The sequence below is a fragment of the Pyricularia oryzae genome, chromosome 6 (genome assembly GCF_000002495.2).
Source record: "Pyricularia oryzae 70-15 chromosome 6, whole genome shotgun sequence".
In the NCBI taxonomy this organism is placed as follows: domain Eukaryota; kingdom Fungi; phylum Ascomycota; class Sordariomycetes; order Magnaporthales; family Pyriculariaceae; genus Pyricularia; species Pyricularia oryzae.
The window spans coordinates 2,823,251-2,845,696 of NC_017853.1; the positions used below are offsets into that span (position 1 = coordinate 2,823,251).

Consider the following 22,446-nt stretch of genomic DNA (forward strand, 5'->3'; position numbering starts at 1 on the left):
CCGTGCAGTCGCGTCGTTGCCCGCTTCCAACCAATTCAATCGCGTCGAAGCTCGTGGCTGGACGCGCTTCTATGTCGAATGGAATATTGGACTGGAGGAAAACCATGAACCCCACCGTACTGCTTACAATAACACCACAGGAAACCATACAAACAGTCTAAAATTAAGACATCGCTGGGCAAACTAACGATTGGTGTCCCTAACGGCTTTCAACATAGGGAAAATAGTGATCTTTTTTCACATATATGACCCCGGCTGGGCGATCCGCAGTGGCTCCCTTCTCTAGTTCAGGGCTTTGGCCCAAATCTTGATATAGCCATCAGCAACCAGTGGCCCCACGAATTCACCGGGGATAACCAGAAATACACATCCACCATGCCCAATACATCATTAAGAAAACCCCAAAGGGTATATCGCGGCGGTCCGCGCAAGATCGCCTACCATGGAGGCTCACGCGGCGCCAGGACCTTCGCCGCCGCCCCGGGCCGCAACGAGGCAACCTCGACCGACGAAAAGTGGGAGCGCGTGAAGCTTGCCCACGACATCGACGAGAACATGGGGTTTGGACGCTATGATGCCGGCCGGAAGCGTGAGGGCTGGCTCGTCAACGTCCAGTCAACGAGCATCGAGGACGACCGCGTCCCTGGCGGCGGCGGCCGGGCGGCGCTCGACTGCTACTTCATCGAGGAGGACGGCGGCACATTCAAGGCCACCGTGCAGTACGATCCTTACTTCCTCGTTGCGGTGCGCAAGGGCCACGAGGGTGAGGTCGAGGAGTGGTGCAAGCGCGTGCCGGGCGGCGGCGTCGTCAAAAAGGTCCGGAGGATAGAGAAGGAGGACCTCAAGATGCCAAACCATCTGCTGGGGTACAGGCGCACATTTCTGGAGCTGAGCTTTGCCAATGTACAGAACCTGATGGCCGCAAGGAAGGATATCATGCCCATTGCGGAGAGGAATAAGAAGAATATGGATGCGATGGACACTTATGCCGAGGTCGCAGCGTAAGTTCTCCTTTCCGGTTGCCATTGTGACTGATTTGTGATTCTTTCTAATACGATGGACTGCGCTGCAGTACAAATGGCGATTTCGACTTGTTCGATGACGATTTACGAAATGATGAAAAACGACATAATGCTTCTTTTGCTGATGCTAGCGATTTCCTTGTCGATATACGAGAATATGACGTACCTTACCACGTCAGAGTAATGATTGATCTAAGTAAGTTGACTTCCTAGGGTCGCATGCGTGGAAATTCTAACTCGAGAAACAACCAGATATCCGAGTTGGAAAGTGGTACTGGGTGGAGGCGAAACATGGGGTCACGTCCATTGTTTGCAACGAAGAGCACCTGGTGATGGCAGATCCGGTGGTAATGGCCTACGATATCGAAACGACGAAGCTGCCACTGAAGTTTCCAGACGCCGCCATTGACCAGGTCATGATGATATCGTACATGATTGATGGCCAGGGGTTCCTGATCACGAATCGGGAAGTCATCTCTGAGGATATTGCGGATTTCGAGTACACGCCAAAACCCGAATATCCTGGCCCTTTCATGATATTTAACGAGCCGGACGAGAAAGCCTTGCTTGAGAGATTCTTCCTACATATCAAAGAGGCACGGCCGACCGTGATCGCCACATACAACGGTGATTTCTTCGATTGGCCATTTGTCGACGCCAGGGCGAGCTTCAACGGGATCGACATGTACAGGGAAATAGGTTGGAGGAAAGATACCGACGATCAGTACAAGTGCAACTACTCGGTGCACATGGATTGTTTCCACTGGGTCAACCGAGACAGTTACCTCCCGCAAGGTAGCAGAGGTCTCAAGGCCGTTACAGTGGCCAAGCTCGGCTACGACCCCGACGAACTCGACCCGGAACTGATGACACCGTATGCGCAGGAGAGGCCTCAGACACTGGCAGAGTACTCAGTTTCCGATGCGGTGGCGACGTATTATCTGTACATGAAATACGTGCACCCCTTCATCTTCTCCCTCTGCACCATTTTACCCCTGGGTCCCGACGACACAGAGAGGAAAGGAACCGGAACCCTTTGCGAGATGTTGTTGATGGTGCAGGCATACCAAAAAAATATCGTGCTGCCAAATAAGCACATGTCTCCCAAGGAGTCATTCTGGGAAGGTCATTTGTTGGATTCCGAGACTTACGTTGGTGGTCACGTCGAAAGTATCGAGGCTGGAGTGTTTCGCGCAGACATACCAGTCAATTTTGCCGTGGACCCTTCGGCATGTGACGAACTGATACGGGATCTGGACGCTGCACTCAAATTCAGCATTACCGTGGAAGAGAAGAAGGACATGGACGATGTGACAAACTACGAGGAAGTCCGGGATCAAATTAAGGCAAAGTTGCTTGCGCTCAGGGATACACCAAACAGGCAAGAAAGGCCATTGATCTACCACTTGGATGTCGCGTCCATGTACCCAAACATCATGACGACGAATCGACTCCAGCCCGACTCCATGATTTCAGAAGCAGACTGCGCAGCCTGTGATTTCAACCGGCCTGGCAAAACTTGCGACAGGAGGCTACCATGGGCATGGAGAGGAGAGTATCTTCCGGCAAAACGAGATGAGTATAACATGATCAGGAACGCATTGGAGAACGAGAGGTTCCCTGGTAAATGGCCAAACTCGCCTATGAGAACATTCCAAGAGCTCCCGGCGGATGAGCAAGCCAATCTGGTACGCAAGAGGTTGCAGCTTTACTCGCAGAAAGTATATCACAAGATCCACGACTCCACTACCAAAGTTCGTGAGGCGATCATATGCCAACGAGAGAACCCTTTCTACATCGACACCGTGCGCGACTTTCGAGATCGGCGATACGACTACAAGGGCAAAGCAAAGGTTTGGAAGGGCAAGACAGATGCCTTGAAGTCCTCAGGGGCCCCTGGCAGTGAAGTCGACGCGGCCAAGAAGATGATCATCTTGTTTGATTCACTTCAGCTCGCACACAAGGTTATTTTGAACTCATTCTATGGCTACGTCATGAGAAAAGGTTCAAGATGGTACTCCATGGAGATGGCTGGTGTGACGTGTCTGACGGGAGCAACTATTATTCAACTTGCCAAGGAGCTTGTGGAGCGACTTGGAAGGCCTCTGGAACTGGACACTGACGGTATCTGGTGCATGCTCCCCGCTACTTTCCCTGAGAATTTTGCTTTCAAGCTCAAGAACGGCAAAAAGCTCGCCATATCGTACCCTTGTGTCATGTTGAACCACCTCGTCCATGCCAAGTTCACAAACCACCAGTACCAAACGCTCGTCGACGCAGATACATTCAAGTACGAGACGCACAGCGACAATTCCATCTTCTTCGAGGTTGACGGACCTTACAAGGCCATGGTCCTGCCCACATCCAAGGAGGAGGACAAGAACTTGAAGAAGCGATATGCTGTGTTCAACGACGATGGTAGTCTTGCCGAGCTGAAGGGATTCGAAGTCAAGCGAAGAGGTGAGCTCAAGCTCATCAAGATCTTCCAACAGCAAATCTTCAAGTTCTTCCTCGAAGGCGAAACACTAGCCGAATGCTACAGTGCAGTGGCAAAGGTTGCAAACAGATGGCTGGACGTCTTGGACAACAAGGGGACGACTCTGGCGGACGAGGAGCTTATGGACCTCATTTCGGAGAACCGAAGCATGAGTAAGACGTTGGAGGAGTACGGCAGCCAGAAGTCAACCTCCATCACGACAGCAAAGCGCTTGGCCGACTTCCTCGGCGAGCAGATGGTCAAGGATAAGGGTCTCAACTGCAAGTTCATTATCTGTGCTAGGCCCAAGGGTGCCCCGGTCACTGAGAGAGCTGTACCTGTCGCGATATTCTCGGCTGATGAGGATACCAAGCGTCTGTATCTGAAGAAGTGGTTGAAGGAAGAGCCACAAGACACGGATCCCAGAGCCCTCCTTGACTGGGCATATTACGCAGAACGTCTTGGGTCAGTCATTCAGAAGCTTATTACTATTCCGGCGGCGTTGCAAAAGGTCCGGAATCCGGTTCCGAGGGTGCCACATCCAGACTGGCTCCAACGCAGAATCAATGCCAAGGACGACAAGATGAAGCAGAAAAAGATGACGGACTTGTTTGCCTCAAAGGGGCCTTTGGAGGACATCACTAACATCAGCTCCTCACGACTGAACGATCTGGAGGACTTTGGCAACAAGCTTCTGCAACCCAAAACAGTAGATGCTGCCATCACCGCCAGCCAGAAAGTCTCGACCTCGAAAAGGAAAGAACCGGAACCAGCTGTCCCGGCTGATCCATTCGCATCTTTGCCCAAGGTCATGCCGGACCCCTCGAAGGACTACCCTGCCTTTTTGCAATACCAGAAGCTGAAGTGGAAGCTGCAGAAGCAGGCAAGGATTCGTAGAAGGCACCTTTTTGGCGACCGTCGCGGCAATGCAAACAACAATATTCAGCAAACTTTCCGGAACCAGGCCGAGATTACGTTCAGAAACACTTGGCAACTCTTGCAACTCAAACTGACCGACAACCCGGGTATCGTGTCGGCGTATGTACTGATTGACAATAAAATCCACTCGGTCAAGATCAAGGTGCCTCGCCAAGTCTTCCTGAACCTCAAGAGCAGGGAACTGCCAGACGTGGAGGTAGAGGGCTGCCAAGTGGAACAGGTTAGCCACACACTACCAAACGGCCACTCGTCAGTCCATCTCTTCAAGCTGGTCGTCGATGAGGAGGTCTACTTTGCAGAGTCGGAAAAATTCTCGCTTCTGTTCAACCACCCGAGTGTTGAGGGAGTGTACGAGACGCAAGTTCCTCTCAACATGCGCGCTGTTCTTCAGCTTGGTAACCTTTGCACAATTGACGAGAGCCAGCCAGGTGTTTTGGGCAAAGGGCTTGACCAGGGCTTCGAGCTCACCAGTCTTCAGAGGCCAGCCAAGCCCCAACCCTATCTTGATTCCGCAAAGATGGCGTACATTTATATCTCACACATCAGCGCTGGTGAGCGACAGATATTTGGCGTGTTTTCATCAAGGACAGAGTACGCCCAGGTCGTGATCCTCAACAAGAGCAGAGACAGCGCCCAAGATATGCCGAACATCACAAAGCTTTACGCGGACCTCTTGGCCAAGCGTAGACAGGAAGAGGCGTCTACGCCAGAGTCGACATGGCAGGATTGTTTCGAGTACCAGGATCGGGTCTCCTTCAAGACTACACAGGTCACAACACGCAGGAAGGCGTTCCTCGAGATCAGCGACATGGTGAAAAAGATGCGCAAGGATGAGGTCAATCCCATTATGATGGTCATTCAGTCTTCGCAGAGGAACATGCTGCTCCACGAGATCCCGATCCTACAGGAGTTCCCAGTATTGCCTCTGAAGTTCGACCCCGCCGACAGCTCACTGCCACCATTGGGCTGGCAGTCCGTCGTGGCAAGACGTCTTGTCAATCATTATCTCGGCCTGGGATCGTGGATCCTCCACCTCACTGCTTTGGCAAGGTATGGCGACGTGCCACTGTGCAACCTCGAGCGCGATGACCCCAGGTTCTTGATCGACGTCGCGTACGCGCGGCGCTTGCAGGCGAACAATGTCGTCTTGTGGTGGTCACCAGGCCCACGGCCGGACCATGCTGGATACGAGAAGGACGATGTCGCGGGCCCTCTGGATGTCGTACAAATGCCAGCAGTCAACAACCCAGGAACGTTTGCTTCCGTATGCATAGATATCGAGGTACGCAACCTGGCTATCAACACCATCCTCACCTCATCTCTCATCAATGAGCTCGAAGGCGCCGAGTCTATATCTTTCAACCCTGCTTCTGATGCGACTGGCGGAGACGGTGCTGGCGAGATTCTTCATTCAGAAAACGCGTTCGCCAATGCCGGTGTTCAGGTTCTGCGGGAGATGGTCAAGAGCTGGTGGGCAGAAGCATGCCGCGGCAGCACGATGGCAGATGTCATGGTGCAGCACCTAGTGCGGTGGGTGGAAAGCCCGGATTCCTTCCTGTATGATCGCGCGCTGCACTACTACGTACAGATAATGTCGCGAAAGGCATTCCAGCAGCTCATGTCAGACTTCCGCCGCGTTGGCTCCCAGGTTGTCTTTGCCAGCGCCAACAGGCTGCTCCTCCAGACGACCAAGGGGGAGGTGGGCAATGCCTACGCTTACAGCCAGTATATCCTCAAGAGCATCAAGAGCAAGCCGCTGTTCCATTTCATCGACCTCGAGATCAAAGAATACTGGGACTACCTGGTCTGGTACGACCAGTTCAACTATGGCGGGAAGGCTTGTCAAGAGGTGGTTGAGGCTGAGACTCAGAGCCTGGACATGATTATGCACTGGCAGATGGCTACTTTCCTACCCCTACGACTACAATCAGTCTTCAAGGAGTGGGTCATTGAGTTCATCCAGCTCATGCACTCTCACAAACGCCCAGCCGCCATTGACGGGTCGACACCGCGTGCAACGCAACTTCCCGTCCGAAGCAACAACGGACTGTCTGAGGATGGCGAGGGTCACATTATTCTTGGAAAGGCATTTGAGCGTCCTCTCAAAAGGGAAATCGCGGGCCTGATCGCAGCTCAAAAGCGCGAGCTACTGCACCCGGAACTTGCAGTGGACTACGACTTCCCAGTCCTCCCCGGCAGCCATCTTTCGAACCTGCATCCCAGCACAGCAGTGCTCGAGCTAGTCAAGATGCTCATGCAAGTGTTGAGCCTGGACAAGAACATTGCTCTCGAGGCGAGGTTGGTGCGCAAAGAGCTCCTCGCGATGCTGGACGTGCGAGAATTCAGCAAAGAGGCGACATTCCAAAACCCATCTGAGAGCCTGAAGCTACCGCAGGTTTCGTGTGACAACTGCACCGTGGCGCGAGATCTGGACCTATGTCGTGACGAAGACCTTCTTCCGCCACCCGGGGAGGCACAAGGACAACAGCGGCCGTGGCGGTGCACATTCTGTGAGTCCGAGTACGACCGCAACGGGCTCGAGGAGGTGCTGTTGGCGCAGGTGGAGGCTGTGGTGGTGGAGTGGACGACGCAGGACCTCAAGTGCGCAAAGTGTGGTGCTCTGAGGGTCAACGAGTTCATGGAGCACTGCACCTGCAGTGGGGACTGGGTGGCGACGGTCAAGAGGGATGAAGTCGTCCGTAGGATGAAGGTGTATCGGAACGTGGCCAAATTTTACGGGTTGAAGATGTTGGAGGATGTTGCCGGAGAACTATTTGCGGCAATTTGAGGAGCTTTGTATCCCCTTTTTTTGTGATATCGGTGTTTGGAGTCGCATAAGCTGTTTGTATACGGTCTGTCCGTCTGTTGATAAGAACGGGTATGGAGGTTTGGCGTGTGGTCTGTCCTTGCACATGGACAAGCATAGCATTTTGTATTCTGTTTGCATTATTTTCCCGACACATACAATAATAGTCGTCTCCACAAACTATATGCAGGCTTAAGCTTGGAGAAGTTGTACGAAAATGATGCCGCCATATATGACAATTACCCCTATCTGTCTGCAGAAGCTTCCATACTCGTTGTGGTGGTTACAACACTGAAGATGGAGGTTACAGTCTAGTTTGGTCTATTGTCACAGAGATTGAATATATGTGAATAAGACAAAGATCCATCCTTGGCCATCCAACCGCCTAACAAATGGTTTGGGGGTATTATTAAAAAAAAAAAAAAAAAAAAAAAAAGAAAAAAGAAAGAAAAAAATTAAGTGTCACCACGGAACGTTTAACAGGTCGGTCGCCTCAAGTTAAAAAAGGCTGAACCTGCCACATCCCACAAACGAGATGTGGATCATGTTCGCAGAGCAGCGGACTACTCCGATTAGCAGCGATCCTTCCGTCCCAGGTCAAAACCCCCGTACTACCTCCATGGCGGCTGTATCGTTAAGTTTCTGAGAAACCCTAGATTACATGGACTTGAAAGTGCCATTAATCGAGAATATATGGGCTTTGGATGCTGGACTGCAAAGTTCTGGTGTTTTTACAAAGGTGGCCTCTAGGGGTGTGACGGATAAAAATGGATGCGTACGAGCATACTTATCATCTGATGGTTGTTTCGAAGATCCAGATTCTCGAAATGGCCTGTTCAGGCTCCGGTCTGATTTTGAAGCGGGACGTTGATCGAGGCGGAAGATTGGATGGGCGAGGGGAATATCCCGGCCTTGAGTCTTATATGCCCTTTTCTGATCGAAAAACTGTCGCCGGGCTGCTTCAGGAGGCCAGGCCTAGACCCTGAACCGGGCTATATCCCTCATCCATCACCTGGAGATACCCGCAGTCCTCCGCCTGATCGAACCCCCCGTCGTACCTGGGAGTATCCAAATAGTTGTAAAGCTGCGTAGCTAGCCCGGAACCGCCCCACCCTACGGCCCACCTACCTATAACATGACGGCGCAAGCCGCTGCCCGAAATGGTTTGCGCTGGTAAGGTGACGCAGGTGCAGCCCTTCTGATGCTGTCGCGATAGGAAAATTCGGGGAACGACTGTGAGGTCCGCTTGCCCTATTCGAGACCCATACCGGAGGCCGAGACTGAGTTTAGGGGTCTGGAAGAAAGCCTAATTCTTTGACAGGACACCCTTGAGGAATCCAGACAAAGTAAAGTGAATGGGTAAACAAAAAGGGAAATTGTGGATGACAGGGCTTGGCAGTCGTTGGTTTTGTAGTGTTTGGTGTTTTGGTTTCGATTGATTTGTTTTAAAGCTGAAGGAGAGACCTGGTTAGCTATACAAACCAGTGAGTGTACATACCTAGGTAGGTAGGTACAGGAGTTACAGTAAGCAATAATCCAGATTGAGGAAGAAAAAAAAAACCGCGTGCAGCGCGACGACTCATTGACGTGCAAATCCTCCTATAAATAAAAAAACAACGATTTAAAAATACCAATGTCACAAACTCGTGTTAGAACTCCGTCAGGGGTTAGTCCTTTCTTTTCTTGGTTTGATTTTCGCATCATTTTCTTCTTTCTGAGCGCTTTAAACAAGCAGCGCCCCAGACTCGATCGCCCAACATAGTCCCCTAAAGAGTGCTGGTGCATACATGCCTAAAACCCGTCTGCAATTTCTCCACCGGCTGGCAGGCTCAGCCCTGGCGGAAGGGGGGGCAACAGGGGCTAGCTTGCTTGCAAGGAGAGAAGGGATCTAGAGGTAATTCTAAAGGTGCTAGGCACTAATCGCATGTTCTGCTAGCTTCTAGAAAGCTAGACAAGGCTGGCTTGGCTTTTGTTTACAGTACTGTAATCAAAAAAAAAAAAAAAAAGCCCCGATTGTAAGAAACAAAAAAAGGAGAAAAAAAAAGATCAGCACTCTAGCGTTTCCCTTTTTGCTTGCTAAAACAAAAACCCAGTAAGTGCAAAGTAACATCTAACTGCCCAAGAACCTAAACCTGGACCGGATGGATCGGGACCACATGGACTAGGTAATATTATCGAGGTAAAGAAAAAAACGTTAAGGGGTCGAGGGAGTACAAAGGGGAGGACAGAGGCCTCTCTCTCACCATGGATGATCTCTGGGACTCGATGACCTATGGTTGTAATCATTCATTCATTCATTCATTCATTCATTCATTCAATTGTGTTTACAAAAAATCGAAAAGACCAAACTCGTGTTTTTAAGCTCATAAAACCACTTACACAACCAACCACATATTCGTTACCAGTGCTAAATATATACAAACAACACTTGCACATAATAGCACTACAAAAATCACAAACCATGCATTTCCTCGCAGCAATCGTCATCTCCCTCTCAGCCCTGGCCGCAGCGGCCCCAATGCCGGCCGACAAGCCAGCCGACAAGCCCGGCGCGAAGGCTCCACCGCCGGCGGCTGGAGATGACGGCTGGTCCGCCGCCGCCGTCATCCCGCCCGAGTGCGCCAACCTCAAGGAAATCAGCATGACCTGCGTGGCCGGGCCCAATGACCCCAAGGTGGGCACCCAGCAGTGCAAATACATCGACGACGCCGGCAAGCCCGCCACCAAGGCGACCACCATCAAGTGCTCGCCCACGGCCAAGGACCCCGGCACCAAGACCCTCAAAGCAAACGCCTAGATGATGGGTCGATCAAGCTGAGGTTTTCGAGGGGTTGCAGTAAACGGAGAAGTCTAAAGGCAGCACTCATGTACGATTTTTTTAGGTCCTTTTTTACCTTTTGGCAATGTCTGCCCCAAGGTTCTCAGTCATTGTTTATTTTTCCTTTTGTCCTTTTTTTTCTCTGCCCTTCTTTCTCTATTCGTGGGCATTTCCCTCCCTTTTTGGGTTGTTTTCTTTTTGTGAATAAAATAAAGTGTAAATTCCGGTTTATTATTTACTTTTTGGGGACGGCGCGTGATCGTGCCCGAAATGATTATGCAGCGGTGAGCCCATTACGTATAACGAGCGTCTTTGCACCGGCCCGCGCATACACCTTTTGTTTTCTGGCGAGGAGTTTTCGGTGAATTTAGCGCCTGGGGTATGGCAAAACATATTTGGACTGGGCTGTTCCTGGATGACATGAAGCATTATTAATAGTAGTGGGAATCCGAAGAGAGAGAAAAATATTAAAAGGTTAAAACATGTCGTGACAGTGTGACACAGTCCATTTGACATGGAAGCCCTTGACATAGAGTGCTGATCTTCATCAACCTCTGCATGGGGGGCCCCCAAAAGTGAGACTGACCAAAATGCATCATTAGCCGCGGGGAAAAAGCAAAAGAGCAAAGTCAAAATATCCAAAAAGAGGACCGCCCCGACATTCCGAGTAAATATAAATATTGCGCCGAGGCCCTGACTAACTACAGCTCCATATTCATGTTGACACCGGTCCCGGGCGACTTTTCGCTGCAGCTACCCTCGTCGTCGACCCCTTGGTCGACAGCCATCTGCGCCGCCTGCGTCAGCTGCGCCAGGTCGTATGCCGACGGATCGGCAAACCCCGCCTCCCAGAGCCCAAAGTCGTCGTCTCCGCTGAGGTTGTTCATATTGACGTCGATAAACATGTCGTCCATGTCGCCCAGCCGGAGCCCCGGCATGTAGCTGCCGCCGCCGCCGACTCCAGAAAAGTGGTCCATCATTTGTGGTGCAGGTGTCGCGTCTTGCTGCGGCTGGTGATAAGCCGACGGTGCATCTGCGAATGGAGTCTGCCCGAATCCCATATTGTCCCGCGACAGGCCAGTGTTGGGCGTCACAAAAGACGGCAGCATGGCCTGTCCCTGCGGTGACATCGACACACCACTGAAGCTACCCCGAGCCTTTTGGTACCCCGAGACGGACTGGACGGGCGGGGATGATGGTATCATTTGGGGAGATGCATTATACATGGCTTCCAGCCCAACGATAGTCGCATGATTACTCGTCGACCTCCTCCTCAGCTTTGCCTTTTCATGCCGTCGATTATGCCTGAGACTTGGTGCAGCAGAGGACGGGGGGTCGATGATGGAGCGCAAATGATGCAGCAGCTGATACCTCGCCCCGATGTAGCTGTTCCCCCGCTCCGCCATCCCCTTGAGCAGGTTCAACCCCATGCTCATGGCCTGCATGTTCCTCTCGTCCGGCGGGAAGGCAAAGCACACCATCAGGAGCACGATGGCCGCGGAGAATATGTGCTCGCTGTCCATGTAGCCATAGGTGGCGACCAGGTCCCGCTGCGCAGCGATGCTCATGATCTTGATCGAGTCCTGCGCGGCGTTGACGCACGTCTCAATGACCCCGACGGTCGTCTGCGACAGGCCCTGCTTCCAATCTTTCGACCGGGGGCCGCCTGACTGGAGCCGCTTCTGCACCACGTGGAAGAGCAGAGGCCTGGCGGTCATGTTGATGCACTGGTAGTAATGCACCAGGGTCGAGACCGACTCCCTGGATATGGCCAGCCTCGCCGGGTCAAACCTCAGCTGGTCTGGAAGCTCACGGTGCCACTTTGACAGCGACCGCATGATGTCCTTGACTGAGGCCATCAGCATCGTGCCGGATTTATGCGTCCCCTTTCGGAAGACGTGTTTGTTGACCTCGCCCAGGATCCTGGACAGTTCCGTATAGTGGCGGAGCACAACGGCCGGGCAGTACTCGGGCTCAGAGGCGAGTTTCGACGGCGGCTTGACGCCAATGTCCTCGTCCTGTATCGTTATGGGGTTGCCGGCCTTGACGGACAGGATCCTGTCGAGGCTGTACACGCTCCACCACACACGTCGGCGATGCTCGCGGTCCTCCTCGGTGAGGGTCGCGTCGGGCACCTCCTGGTGCAGACCGAGCGAGATGGCCATGCGCAGGGCCATGCCGATGTACAGAAACGCCGCGTCGCGACGGTTCATGTTTTGCATAAAATAGCCTATCAGAGACAGCGTCTCGACGCAGAGGATGGATCCCTCTTCATGCACGTCGGGTAGCAACTGTAGCGCGTGTGTAAAGTAGTCGAAACCCGGCGGGCCCTTGAAATCTATCCACTGGTTGACCGAGTAGAGCTGGCCAAAGGCGAGTATGACGAGGATCTTGGCATACTCGAGGCAAGCTTGCGGGTCACAGAGGTCCGGCCCCGAGCTCTGATATGCCCTAGTCAGGGACTTTTCGAATTCGGTCGGGTCTGTAAAGGAGAATATGGTGCCGATGTACGTGTATTGCGCAGCGTAGTACCGCCTGGCCGTCTCTATTGGAGGCAGGCGTATGCTGCTCCAGACGGCTAGCCGCCTGGGAGCCAGTAGGCCCGGCTCGTAGAGGTTGTGGTTCAGATCGAGGCTGACATCGTCGGGGTATCTAACGCCAGATCGGACGCCGGCGAGTTTGCCCATACTTCTGGGTGCTCTCAGAGTCGTAATCATGCTGCGGAGAAACAGGTCCGAGTGGCCTGGTCCCTTGAACCCGCCGCCCTTGACGCTGCCCGACAGGCTAGGGGATGCGGGCCCTCCCTCGACACCGAGGTGGCCGAAATCCTCCAACAGTGCATTGCCTTCTGTTATTTCTTCATCGTTTTCCGTGTTTGACACCGAGGGTCCCTTCTTGGGGACCGAAGCCGAGCCCTTTGTGTCTGGATTTTGAAGTGTTTCCTCAAAAGCCCTGGCCTTTGCTTCCAGATCTCTCAAGTAGCTGCCGGGTTTGGTCAGTCGTGACAGATCACGCCGAGTACGATGCAGGCTGCAGGTACGTACCTCTCATTGACAGTGATCTTGCGGGCCTCTTCATAGATGCATTCAATGTCGGCCTCACGACAACGCTTGCATTTTGGCCGCTCCTTTGAGCATTGGGAGCGGCGTTGCCGACATGCATTGCACCTAGATGTGACACGGATGTCAGGAGCTGTGTCTTGGATTTCTTGGCGGTGGTAATAGAAACAGACGCCGTGACCATTGCGGAGGTAAAGCACGCAGGTAAAAAAAAAAAGTCACTTACGCTATGGGTCTTACTGAGCTGGATTCAGGTGGTGACGACGGCGAAGCAGAGGATGCCATGGTTTGGTGGACAGAAAGGAGTCATGGGCCAAACTCATCCAGGGTTCTCCATAATAATAACAATCGAGAAGAGGGCCCGCAAAGATCGGGATCCAATGGTGATTGAAAGAGTGATCAAGCGAGGTGCCTGTGTGCTAGCGAATGGTGCCAAAGATGGTTGGTTGTTCCTGACGATGCCAAAGTGTTGTTCTCCCAGCCGAAAGAATATTGTACACAAAACTCGGAATCAAACGCGTGCCTGGGTCTCGCCAAAGCCAACACCAGCCCAAAATCGCATTACGGTAGAATTGGTTTGCCCATTCAATGATCCACCTCCGCTGACAGGTCCCTGCAGTTATGCTACCTCGAGACATGGTGATGCTGGGTAGTAGGTTGTCGTACCCGCTGGGAATGGATCGAGTTTGACCAAGACTGATATGCGAGGGACGCGGGGTCATGATAATTGGGCGGAGCCAGTCCCCGTTATCGGGGCCCAAGTTGAGATGTGATTGATCGATCCACAGCACAAATTACGGCTTCTGAGACTGCATGCACGTCATTGTCTGCTCTGCCACCATTCAATCCCCTATCTACAATGGGCCTAAAAGATAGGGGCATGTAATATCTTCAAGTTGAACATAGTAATTACATTGACGAACCGTCCCATATACACACAACTGCCAACCAAATTTGCCAATTAGATTGCCTGTCAGACAGCCAAGTGGTACGCCAAGAGAACCCTAACCCGTGATGGAGAACAACTCCAGTTGCTCCTCCCAACTCTCAAAAGCCTTGGCACTTCCCCCTTTTTTTTCGAAGCTTGATTTTTCCATGGGTTTAACGGAGTAAAATTCTTGTTCCCAACTTTTCCTTCATTCACCCACTCCCAAATCCCCACGTAGGGTCCGGTCCCCTCTCCCCTCATACAGACCCAACCCCCGCAAACACCTCATGATCCATTAGATCCAACACGATCATGCACCCGGGGGAGTGCGCCATGACGGTCCCCTCCAACCGGGCCTGCCGCACCGCCTCCTGGGGCGTGACGCCGCAGCCCCAAAACACCGGCACGTAGCCGTCCTCCTCCCCTCCCTCCCCGGGCCCAAACCGCTCCCCGCTCCCGTCGCCCCGCAGCGGCGCGTCGCCAAACTCGGGCTCCGCCACATCCCGGATCCCCAACGCCCTGGCGCCGTCCCACCCCCAGGCCACGGGCTCGCCGTGCGTCGCGCCGAACCGCCGCGTGACGTCGCGGACGCGCGGCAGTTCCGAAGCCGCACGGTACGGCCGCATCGACACCACCATGGTCGCGCCAGCAAAGGCGCCCGCGCTGCAGAGCAGCACCGTCGTGCGGTACATGGGCACGTTGCGACGCTGCAGGGTGTGGCGCGGCGCGAGGCCCGCGGCCGCCAGCGCCGCCTCGAACGAAAATGAGCAGCCGATCAGGAACCCGACGTGCTCGGCCGTCCACTCGGCCTCGGTGTCTGTTTTCTTGCCCGCTTCTCCGTCCCCGCCTGCGCTGAGTGCTCCGTCCCTGTAGACCCTGTAGGCTGGAAAGTCGTGCCTGAGGTCCACGTCCTCGGCGACCTGGAGCTTGGTCCCCGTCGTCCCGACCATGTGGGATTTGAGATTCCTGTAGTTGCCCGGCGCGACCGACTCTGCCAGAAGTGGACATGGAACGGGGTTCCGCGCGCAGAGGAGGCGAAAGTCGTCTGCGTAGCGTTGGGGCAGCACGAGCAGGTTTGCTTGGATGTATGACGGCGCGAGTCCTGATGTTTGGTCCGTCAACCTTTTACTGCGTGCTGCCAGTCGCACGGCTTTGCCGGTTGTAAACTCCTTCATCGTCGACATGCTGTGATATATGTCAGCTTGATTCGCAGTTGGGAGTCGCCAATGTCATGTATCATGAACAGTGTCGGCGCTGGAACCCGCCAACTACACGGGCTCCTAGGTTGACAGGACAAGTGTTCTATTTAAGTTGTTCTTATGCAAAGTAACTTTAGAATGGATGTGCAAAAGCCACGCTCCTGAGCTAATAAAGTGGTCTTGCTGCTAATGACATGTAACCCTTGCGAGGCATCCCGTTAATTACAATTCTCGTGGAAACGCTCCTCAATTCGCCAGCCAGCCAGAATACGTATAGTAATCTATCTACCTTGCTAGGTCCTTTGAGATAGGCAGCTAGTTATCCGTGGGTATACATGCGGCTGTATCCTAGCCTTGGTGTGTGCCATTTCCCTGGACGAGCTCTCCGTTGCCGGACGCTTTCGGGGACCCACCCCGATGCTCGATTGGGACGCCATCTCATATCTGAAATTCACGACAGGTTCAACCACGTATCACAAACCTCAGTGGTTAGTATTCACCAAATACATTATTTATGTACAGTGCAGGAGGGATGATATCAAGTCAGGGGGAAAAAATAGTTTGGATGTAGTAAGACAAAAGCTCGATCACTGACACCGGACCAGCCGAGGAATATAATACTGATATGTGAAAGCCGCCCCAATCTCCCTTCCATTCAAGCACAACCCAAGAAAAAGCTCGCCTGCCGCCCAACCCCCTCTTGTTTTTACGACCTCAGACTTCTCGCTGAACGCGGGTCTGTTCATTAAAATCAACTGGTCTTGCTTGTCCCACCACAACAAAAAATATATATATGTACCGGTCATGCCCGAATACGGGCAATGAAAATGTCCAGACTCCGCTCCTTATCACTCCTTGCAGGCTCTACTGGTTCCGGTTAATCGCATCTGTGTCAAGCAAGTTGGTCTTGCACGCCGGGAACATCGTATTGTGCCAGAGGTTCGGCTGGTGTCATGATGAGAACACTAGATCCTCACACTTGTCACCCTTAAACCCGTGACGCTGCCTTTCCAAGCATTGGCTATGACACCAACTATGTTTGGTACCCGGAGTGGACTTTGCGATGAGAACTATTCCACGCAACCTGAATTTCCTGAAGAGTGTTGAAGGCATGTCGCACTAGATTTCGTAGGCCTCATCGGCCTGGTGGCATTATAGCTGATATGGCGCTTTTCGTCGTTCAAACAAAGAAACGAAAGAAAAAAAAAGTAACATAAAAAATATTGAGAAAAACGTCAATCGAAGCAATTGCTGAGCCATATAGGTAACCTGGGAGGCACCCAAAAAAAGGAGGATATAAACCCCAACAAATGAGCAGAATATAAAGCCTCATCGCTGGGCAGGTCGTATACAGAGTTAGTTGTCCGCTAGTAAGGGACAAAAATAGAGATAGAGAGCAGGTAAAGAAATAAAGAAGAAGTGGTATCATGGTCCCCGAACTCCATAGGAAAAAGGTAGAAGTCCACACATTCTACAGAAGTGTGAGAAGCTCGGTGCATCATGGCGAGTTGCTGGCCGTTCAAATTCGGGAATACTCGTAAAATCGTCCGTCCTTCCCGTCAAGCCAGTTTTTGAGGAACACGATGGTATAGATTCGGTGTGGATGTAGGTTGATAATGGTGGTAAAGGTTGCTGTTTCTACCAGCCCTTCTTCCGCGCGAACCGCTTGTTCAGCAGTGCGAGGACCTTGGTGACGTTGAACTGAACGTACTCCAAATCCAGATCGTCCTGGCCGTCTTTCTGCATTTCGAGCAGATCGTCCAGCTTCAGATCCAGCTCGAGGAGTCCTCGTGTGCGTCCTATCAATCAATCAGGTCAGTGGGCTGAGCTTGAAACTCGGTCAATGGCAGGACTGACAACTTACCCTTATAGTGTAGCGAAATGACAAATGTTCCGGGTAGAGGGCTTGTAAAGTTGAAATAGATGTTTGCCCGCCTGTTATCCGGAACATTACTCTTTTGAATGACGCCCTCCTTCTCTAGCTGCTGGTGGGTAAACTTGTATGGGCCCAGCACCTGCTGCTTCTGGGCCTTGCGGCGCGTGCCCTCGCTTTGGCTGCGCACATTGTGCAGATAGCTCTTATACGTCTCCAGCTGACCCACGAGGTACGCATTGTGATCGCGAATCGTCTTGTACACCTCCTCTAGCTTCTGTGTCTCGGCGATGACACCCTCCTTGAGCGAGCCCAGATGTTGCAGCTCCTGCTCGATTTCGTCGCGCAACAAACCGAAACCATCCGACTTATCGGTCACCTTCAGTTCTTGTAACTGGCTGAGCAACTCCATGGCCCTGATTCCCTTGCGGACCATGACCGCATCATTCTTGGATGTGGCAGCCGCGTCTGCGATCCTCTCCAGCCTTAGTGGGCGACGCGCCACGGCCGTATTTTGAGGTATGGAGCGCATAATCTGGACAAAGATAGATTTCGCCTCCATGAAAAAGACCTCTTCTTGCGTGATATCCAAAGCGGCTGTCAGGTTGTCGATAGCCGTCTCCCAGCGGCTGTACAGAGGCAGATTCATGACTCTGTTTTCTTTGCGGGGAACTTGCTGCGGCGCTTGGCCGAGTTCTCCCATGAGCAGGGCGAGATGCGAGTTCTCGTCCCTGCAAAGCTCATGTGCATGCTTCTCCAGCAGGCCGTGCATAGCGTAAATCTCGTTGAGCGTGATGGATAGTTCGAGGTCCTTCTTTGACAACGCCACGTAGTTGTCCATCTCCAGGCTCTCGTAAAAGTCTCCAACCTCGCAAAGATCAAGCATGAACTTGTTGACCCTGCTCTTGTTCATCTGTACAAAGGGCTGAAGTCCAGCCATGTATGGCTCTTTGGCATACGATGGCTTGTTCGCGAGGTTCTGTAGCATCTTTGCTATGAGTGTCAATGTCCTTCGTGGCTTGTCGGCAGGCTGTCCATCGATGAGCATGTAGGACTTTGGCGTTACGATAGCCGGGTTGATGAAGCGGAGGAAAAAGAAACCGCCAATGAGGGTACATATAACCTGGTCATTAGCATCAGGGTACTTCCTCTTTGTAAGGCTTCGGATCTGCTTGCAGATCCACCTTATACCGTATGGTGCCTCTTCCAACCCGTCTATAATCGTGCTGAGGAAGCCGTTGGCGATATCGGTAAGCATGGCTAACCTGGGTTCAATGATCTCTTGAACCTGTGGGTTTGCAGCAGCCTGTTCGGCCGTGACTCCCCGAGGTAGTGACGGGGGCACGCTGCCTGTATCCTCTTCGATCTGTTCAATCATCCGCTCGTAAACCTTCAACGGGTTGATCTCCAGGTCGAGGTCCCTGAGCTCGATCAGACTGTTGATCTTATCGGCAAGTACGGACTTGAGGAAGCTCTGACCAGGGCCTCGCCGCGTGTATGTCGTCATCATTCGCGACACTGGGGTGTTTGCGCGGAGGAGGGACGAGTACTCCGGCGTGTTTTCGAAGTTGTAGGTCAAAACGGACTAATGTTTGAATGGGTGTCAGTGCCACTGAAGGCTGATGCAGCCGTAGGGCTTCGGTTAGTTCAGCTAGACGCACCTGGAACATGGTAAGAAGAAGGTGCTCTTCACGGCTCTCGTATTGGTTACCGTAAATGGTGAACATGACTGTCTGAAGCAGCGAGTCGATCTCTTGCATCGAGACCAGTCGGCAGAGGTGGGCAATGTGCCTCGGCTCGGACTGCAGTAAGAACATCAAGTTGCCGTACTTTTGTGTCCTGTCGTCGTTGGGGAAAGCTCCTTCTTGTAAATCGGCGGCATCTTCCAAATAGCTTGCGGTCTCGTGTTGCTGTTAAGCGCAGTGCCAGTTAGTGGGAGTCCAAAGGAGCTCAACAAGGCGGATGTGTTGCTGATAGTACACAGGAGCTCACCTCTTCCAATGCCATGCGATTTTGGATCAGGAGGGCAATCCGGCCGTCGAGATACCGGACATCCTTTTCTAGGACGAAATTCTTTTTGGATTGTGACGAGATCTTGGACTTGAGGTCGCGAAGTACTTTTTGCGCTACATGGCAATAACAAAATCAGCCATTCCGCTTTTCCCAGCTGTTCCATATGGTGTCGGAATCAAACAGTCAATCATACCTTTGGCAAGATCATCTTCTATTTCCAAGTCGGTCTCGTTTGCAGACATTGACATGTACAATGCCGACATGGAATACCGCTTGGACTGGCGGGTTGACCGCGATCCATCGTAGGAAGACATGGTGTTCTGGCGAGATATAGGCTGGAAGGATGATGAGGAGGCTGACGAGGCTCTGGATGGAGTTTGCAGCATGACGGACATTTTGACGGAGGCGCGGCTTTGGTGAACCCGAAGCGACCGGTCAGGTTGCTGGGCTGAAGCCTCCGCGACCGCTGATCGACCTCTGGTATGTGACGGTCAGTGGCCCGGCGACGGAGGGAGAAGACAAAACCACTATGTCTTGGTGTTCGTTTGCGTCGCGGTTGTCACTTTGTGACGGGTTGAAACAGAGAATATAGGCCAGATGGAATCGGTACTGGCGACTATGCTGTGGTGTCGAGTGCGAAAAAAGAAAGGGCAAATGTCGATGTGCCAGTTAATCGGGCGGCTAGGTCGACGATATTGGAAAAAAGTCGGGTTTGGTTTGACTGTGGCTGGTTGGCGACGGCTGTTGACATCAAAGTAGTGACAATCAATGCTGAAGAGATCGATCGTGTCGGTCGGTCGCACGGGCGGGGGGGATGCAAGGAGCGCCCCTGAGAATCAAGAGGCTTGTTTTCGATTGAATGGGTTCGGAAAATGTCCTCCTCAGGTGTCAGGTTCTAGTTTCGTTTCGCGATCGTCCTTGTGTATTTTCGTGTGACTGGGAGGGGGGAGAAAAAGCAGCGTGAACTTTTTTTTTCTCTTGCTTGCGGTTGGGTTTGGCGATTGACAGGTGGTAGCGGGCGTGACTGGGCAACGAACGGTGTTGGAGGGTTTCCCTCTGGGTTGGTTGCGAAAAAGTGCGGTGCGTCAGGCGTGGGAATTAATTGAGGGAGCTTGTGCTTGAGACTTCTGTCTCAGGAAAGGGGGAGATGCGTGGCCCCCCACCATGCAAGAAAAAAGGTCCGGGGCGGGATATTAGACCAGGTCAGGCGCCGATAGGACAGACAAGCACGCGCGTTGGGGTTGGTTACGTTACTTGACGGACATGGACGGCTGGGCCAGGGTCTGTTTTGCACGATTATCTGGGTCGTCTTTGTTTCGCAGCCAAGAATGATTGATTACTGCAAACCGCGACAAATTAATTCGGTCAAGTTTTCGACCCTGGCGCTGCTGACCATCCGAGAAGTGAGTGGGTGGGTGATGTGTGTGTGCGTGTGTGTATGTATGGTATGTTTGTATGTGAGAGAGAGAGAATTGTGTGTGTGGATTGAGACAAAAAGGGAGCGGGAAGGCTAAGCAAATGGTGCTGTTCCTGGATTCAATAGGATGCAGCAGCAAGCTTGATGGAGTCGAATGTTGCGCAACGACTTTGGGCACGAAAAGAGGCGTCCGACGTTACCTCACATAACCCTGCCCTGCTTCCGGACTGCTTGCATAGAAATTAACCTCCAGCTACTTTTGCTACTTTGTACGTACCCAAACTGCCCTAGCTGTGGGCCTTGGCACCTAAAAACATACCTGACTGCAGCTGCAGTAGCAGATAACAAGGGCCACCAAGCACACACATTCATTGCATGTATACTGTACGTACCAAAGGTACTGTACAAATGGAGTACACAAAGGTACGGTACAGTCGGGGTACCACTTAACGCCCTGCTTGGCCGGGCTCCTCCCAGGATGATAAGCAAAAGTTAGTGGGGAGTGTTTCCGGTACGACTGCCTTCGCCTGGGTGCGCTAGGAAGCTCGGTACACAGGTTGCCTACGAGCCAGTTAAAATTGCTTTTCTTTCAAATCATTGGATGGTTTTTACTCCGTGCTAAAAGATCGGCCATGAATCCTCCCCATCGTGTACCGAAGAACAGACGAACTGCAATCCAACGTCGACTGGCTTTCCAGGCCGTATATCAATCAACAATTAGACCAAAGGGTTCATCCGCCCATGGCTACCTACCCAAGAATCTCGAGCATTCAAACCCTCACGAAGCGCAGTAGAATCTCATGACGACTGTAAGGTGATAGACATCGGCTCTAGGTAAGGGTTAAACTTACCGGCCTGTGGCACAGTTTTAATTACGCTGTACGCAATCCGAACAGGCTATGCCCCCTGGGCAATGGCACTGAGCACACACACACACACACACACACACACACAATCTCACCAAACGTGCCATTTAGCCCAGCTTACCTCATCTAATCAAACAGCTTGATTTTTATCGTCTCGTTTCCTCCCTACCTTATCCATCCTATTGTCGGCATTCGATAAATTTAGGTGCACCTGCAAGATTTGCAGTGACGTGATTAAAGGACCCCTTGGCGTCGCAACTTTATATTCCGGCTTCAGATTCGTAGATTGACAGGCAGCTTCCTAGGTGGTTTGCAAGGATGTGACTAAAAAGTCCTTTTTTTTTGCGTGTGTGGACAGCATTGTCAGACAAACCACTTTACTACTTAGAGTGATTTGTTCAAACCATCGAGTGGAGTGCGACCCGATCTTGACGGCGGTCCAGGGCGGTGGTGGCTCCCTTGCACACGGCACTCGTCAATCTTTTGTTTGAGAATTGCTGCAGGGGTGAATGAGGGCGTGCAGAATGTCAGGGGAGTGCCGGCTATGAGTGGCCAGTCCAAATCTCCACTCAGACATGCATTCCCCCCTCAGGGGTGAGTGGAGGGATGCACCCTATAACATATCCGCGACTCTCTTTCTTTTTTCTACTACGGTACAATACGTATCTTTTTTGTTGTCGTCTTGATTTAGGTCTCAGTCCAACGCCGTTGCTTTCTTGTGTACGGTACAGTTTGCCAGCAACGATTGACGGATTCAATCAAGCGCCATCGCTATCTTCTCATGTCAATCGCATTCGAAAGGGGAGAGATATATGTTTCGTTTCGCAATTAATCACCGGTAGTCCTATTCGGGGTAGATATCTTTAGCAATCCACACCGCAGCTGAGTAACGAGAAAAGTAATTGCCTCGGTTGTCGATCCGCCACTGCACAAGAAAGCCCCCCTCCTTTTTTTCCTTACTCCGTTCTTCGAAACAGGATTAGTGCTTGCTCGTCTATATCAGCCGCAGATATCAAGGATCTGTGGCATT

General features: G+C 52.2%; 5 protein-coding genes across 5 annotated transcripts; 2 read left to right on the top strand and 3 right to left on the bottom strand.

Annotated features, from left to right (window-relative positions):
- The first annotated feature begins 50 nt into the window (after window positions 1–50).
- On the top strand, window positions 51–7,532 carry MGG_03850 (DNA polymerase epsilon catalytic subunit A). The gene is made up of 3 exons (XM_003719993.1): window positions 51–1,001; window positions 1,073–1,218; window positions 1,275–7,532. The coding sequence occupies exons 1-3, from the start codon at window positions 376–378 to the stop codon at window positions 7,223–7,225; spliced, it is 6,723 nt and encodes a 2,240-aa protein (XP_003720041.1). The 5' UTR covers window positions 51–375; the 3' UTR covers window positions 7,226–7,532.
- A 1,725-nt stretch (window positions 7,533–9,257) lies between these two features.
- MGG_03849 (uncharacterized protein) lies at window positions 9,258–10,288 on the top strand. The gene is made up of 2 exons (XM_003719994.1): window positions 9,258–9,521; window positions 9,685–10,288. The coding sequence occupies exons 1-2, from the start codon at window positions 9,488–9,490 to the stop codon at window positions 10,038–10,040; spliced, it is 390 nt and encodes a 129-aa protein (XP_003720042.1). The 5' UTR covers window positions 9,258–9,487; the 3' UTR covers window positions 10,041–10,288.
- Window positions 10,289–10,380: 92 nt separating this feature from the next.
- Window positions 10,381–13,807, bottom strand: MGG_03848 (C6 transcription factor). The gene is made up of 3 exons (XM_003719995.1): window positions 13,347–13,807; window positions 13,106–13,228; window positions 10,381–13,043 (listed from the first exon to the last, which is right to left on the bottom strand). The coding sequence occupies exons 1-3, from the start codon at window positions 13,403–13,405 to the stop codon at window positions 10,763–10,765; spliced, it is 2,463 nt and encodes an 820-aa protein (XP_003720043.1). The 5' UTR covers window positions 13,406–13,807; the 3' UTR covers window positions 10,381–10,762.
- A 498-nt stretch (window positions 13,808–14,305) lies between these two features.
- MGG_03847 (uncharacterized protein) lies at window positions 14,306–15,282 on the bottom strand (the record flags this gene model as incomplete). The annotated part of the gene is made up of 1 exon (XM_003719996.1): window positions 14,306–15,282. The coding sequence occupies exon 1, from the start codon at window positions 15,230–15,232 to the stop codon at window positions 14,306–14,308; it is 927 nt and encodes a 308-aa protein (XP_003720044.1). The 5' UTR covers window positions 15,233–15,282.
- A 482-nt stretch (window positions 15,283–15,764) lies between these two features.
- MGG_03846 (GTPase-activating protein) lies at window positions 15,765–20,604 on the bottom strand. Its single transcript, XM_003719997.1, has 5 exons — window positions 19,327–20,604; window positions 19,113–19,246; window positions 18,782–19,030; window positions 17,112–18,705; window positions 15,765–17,046 (listed from the first exon to the last, which is right to left on the bottom strand). Exons 1-5 carry the CDS (start codon window positions 19,526–19,528, stop codon window positions 16,886–16,888), a joined length of 2,340 nt encoding a protein of 779 aa, XP_003720045.1. The 5' UTR covers window positions 19,529–20,604; the 3' UTR covers window positions 15,765–16,885.
- Window positions 20,605–22,446: the final 1,842 nt, after the last annotated feature.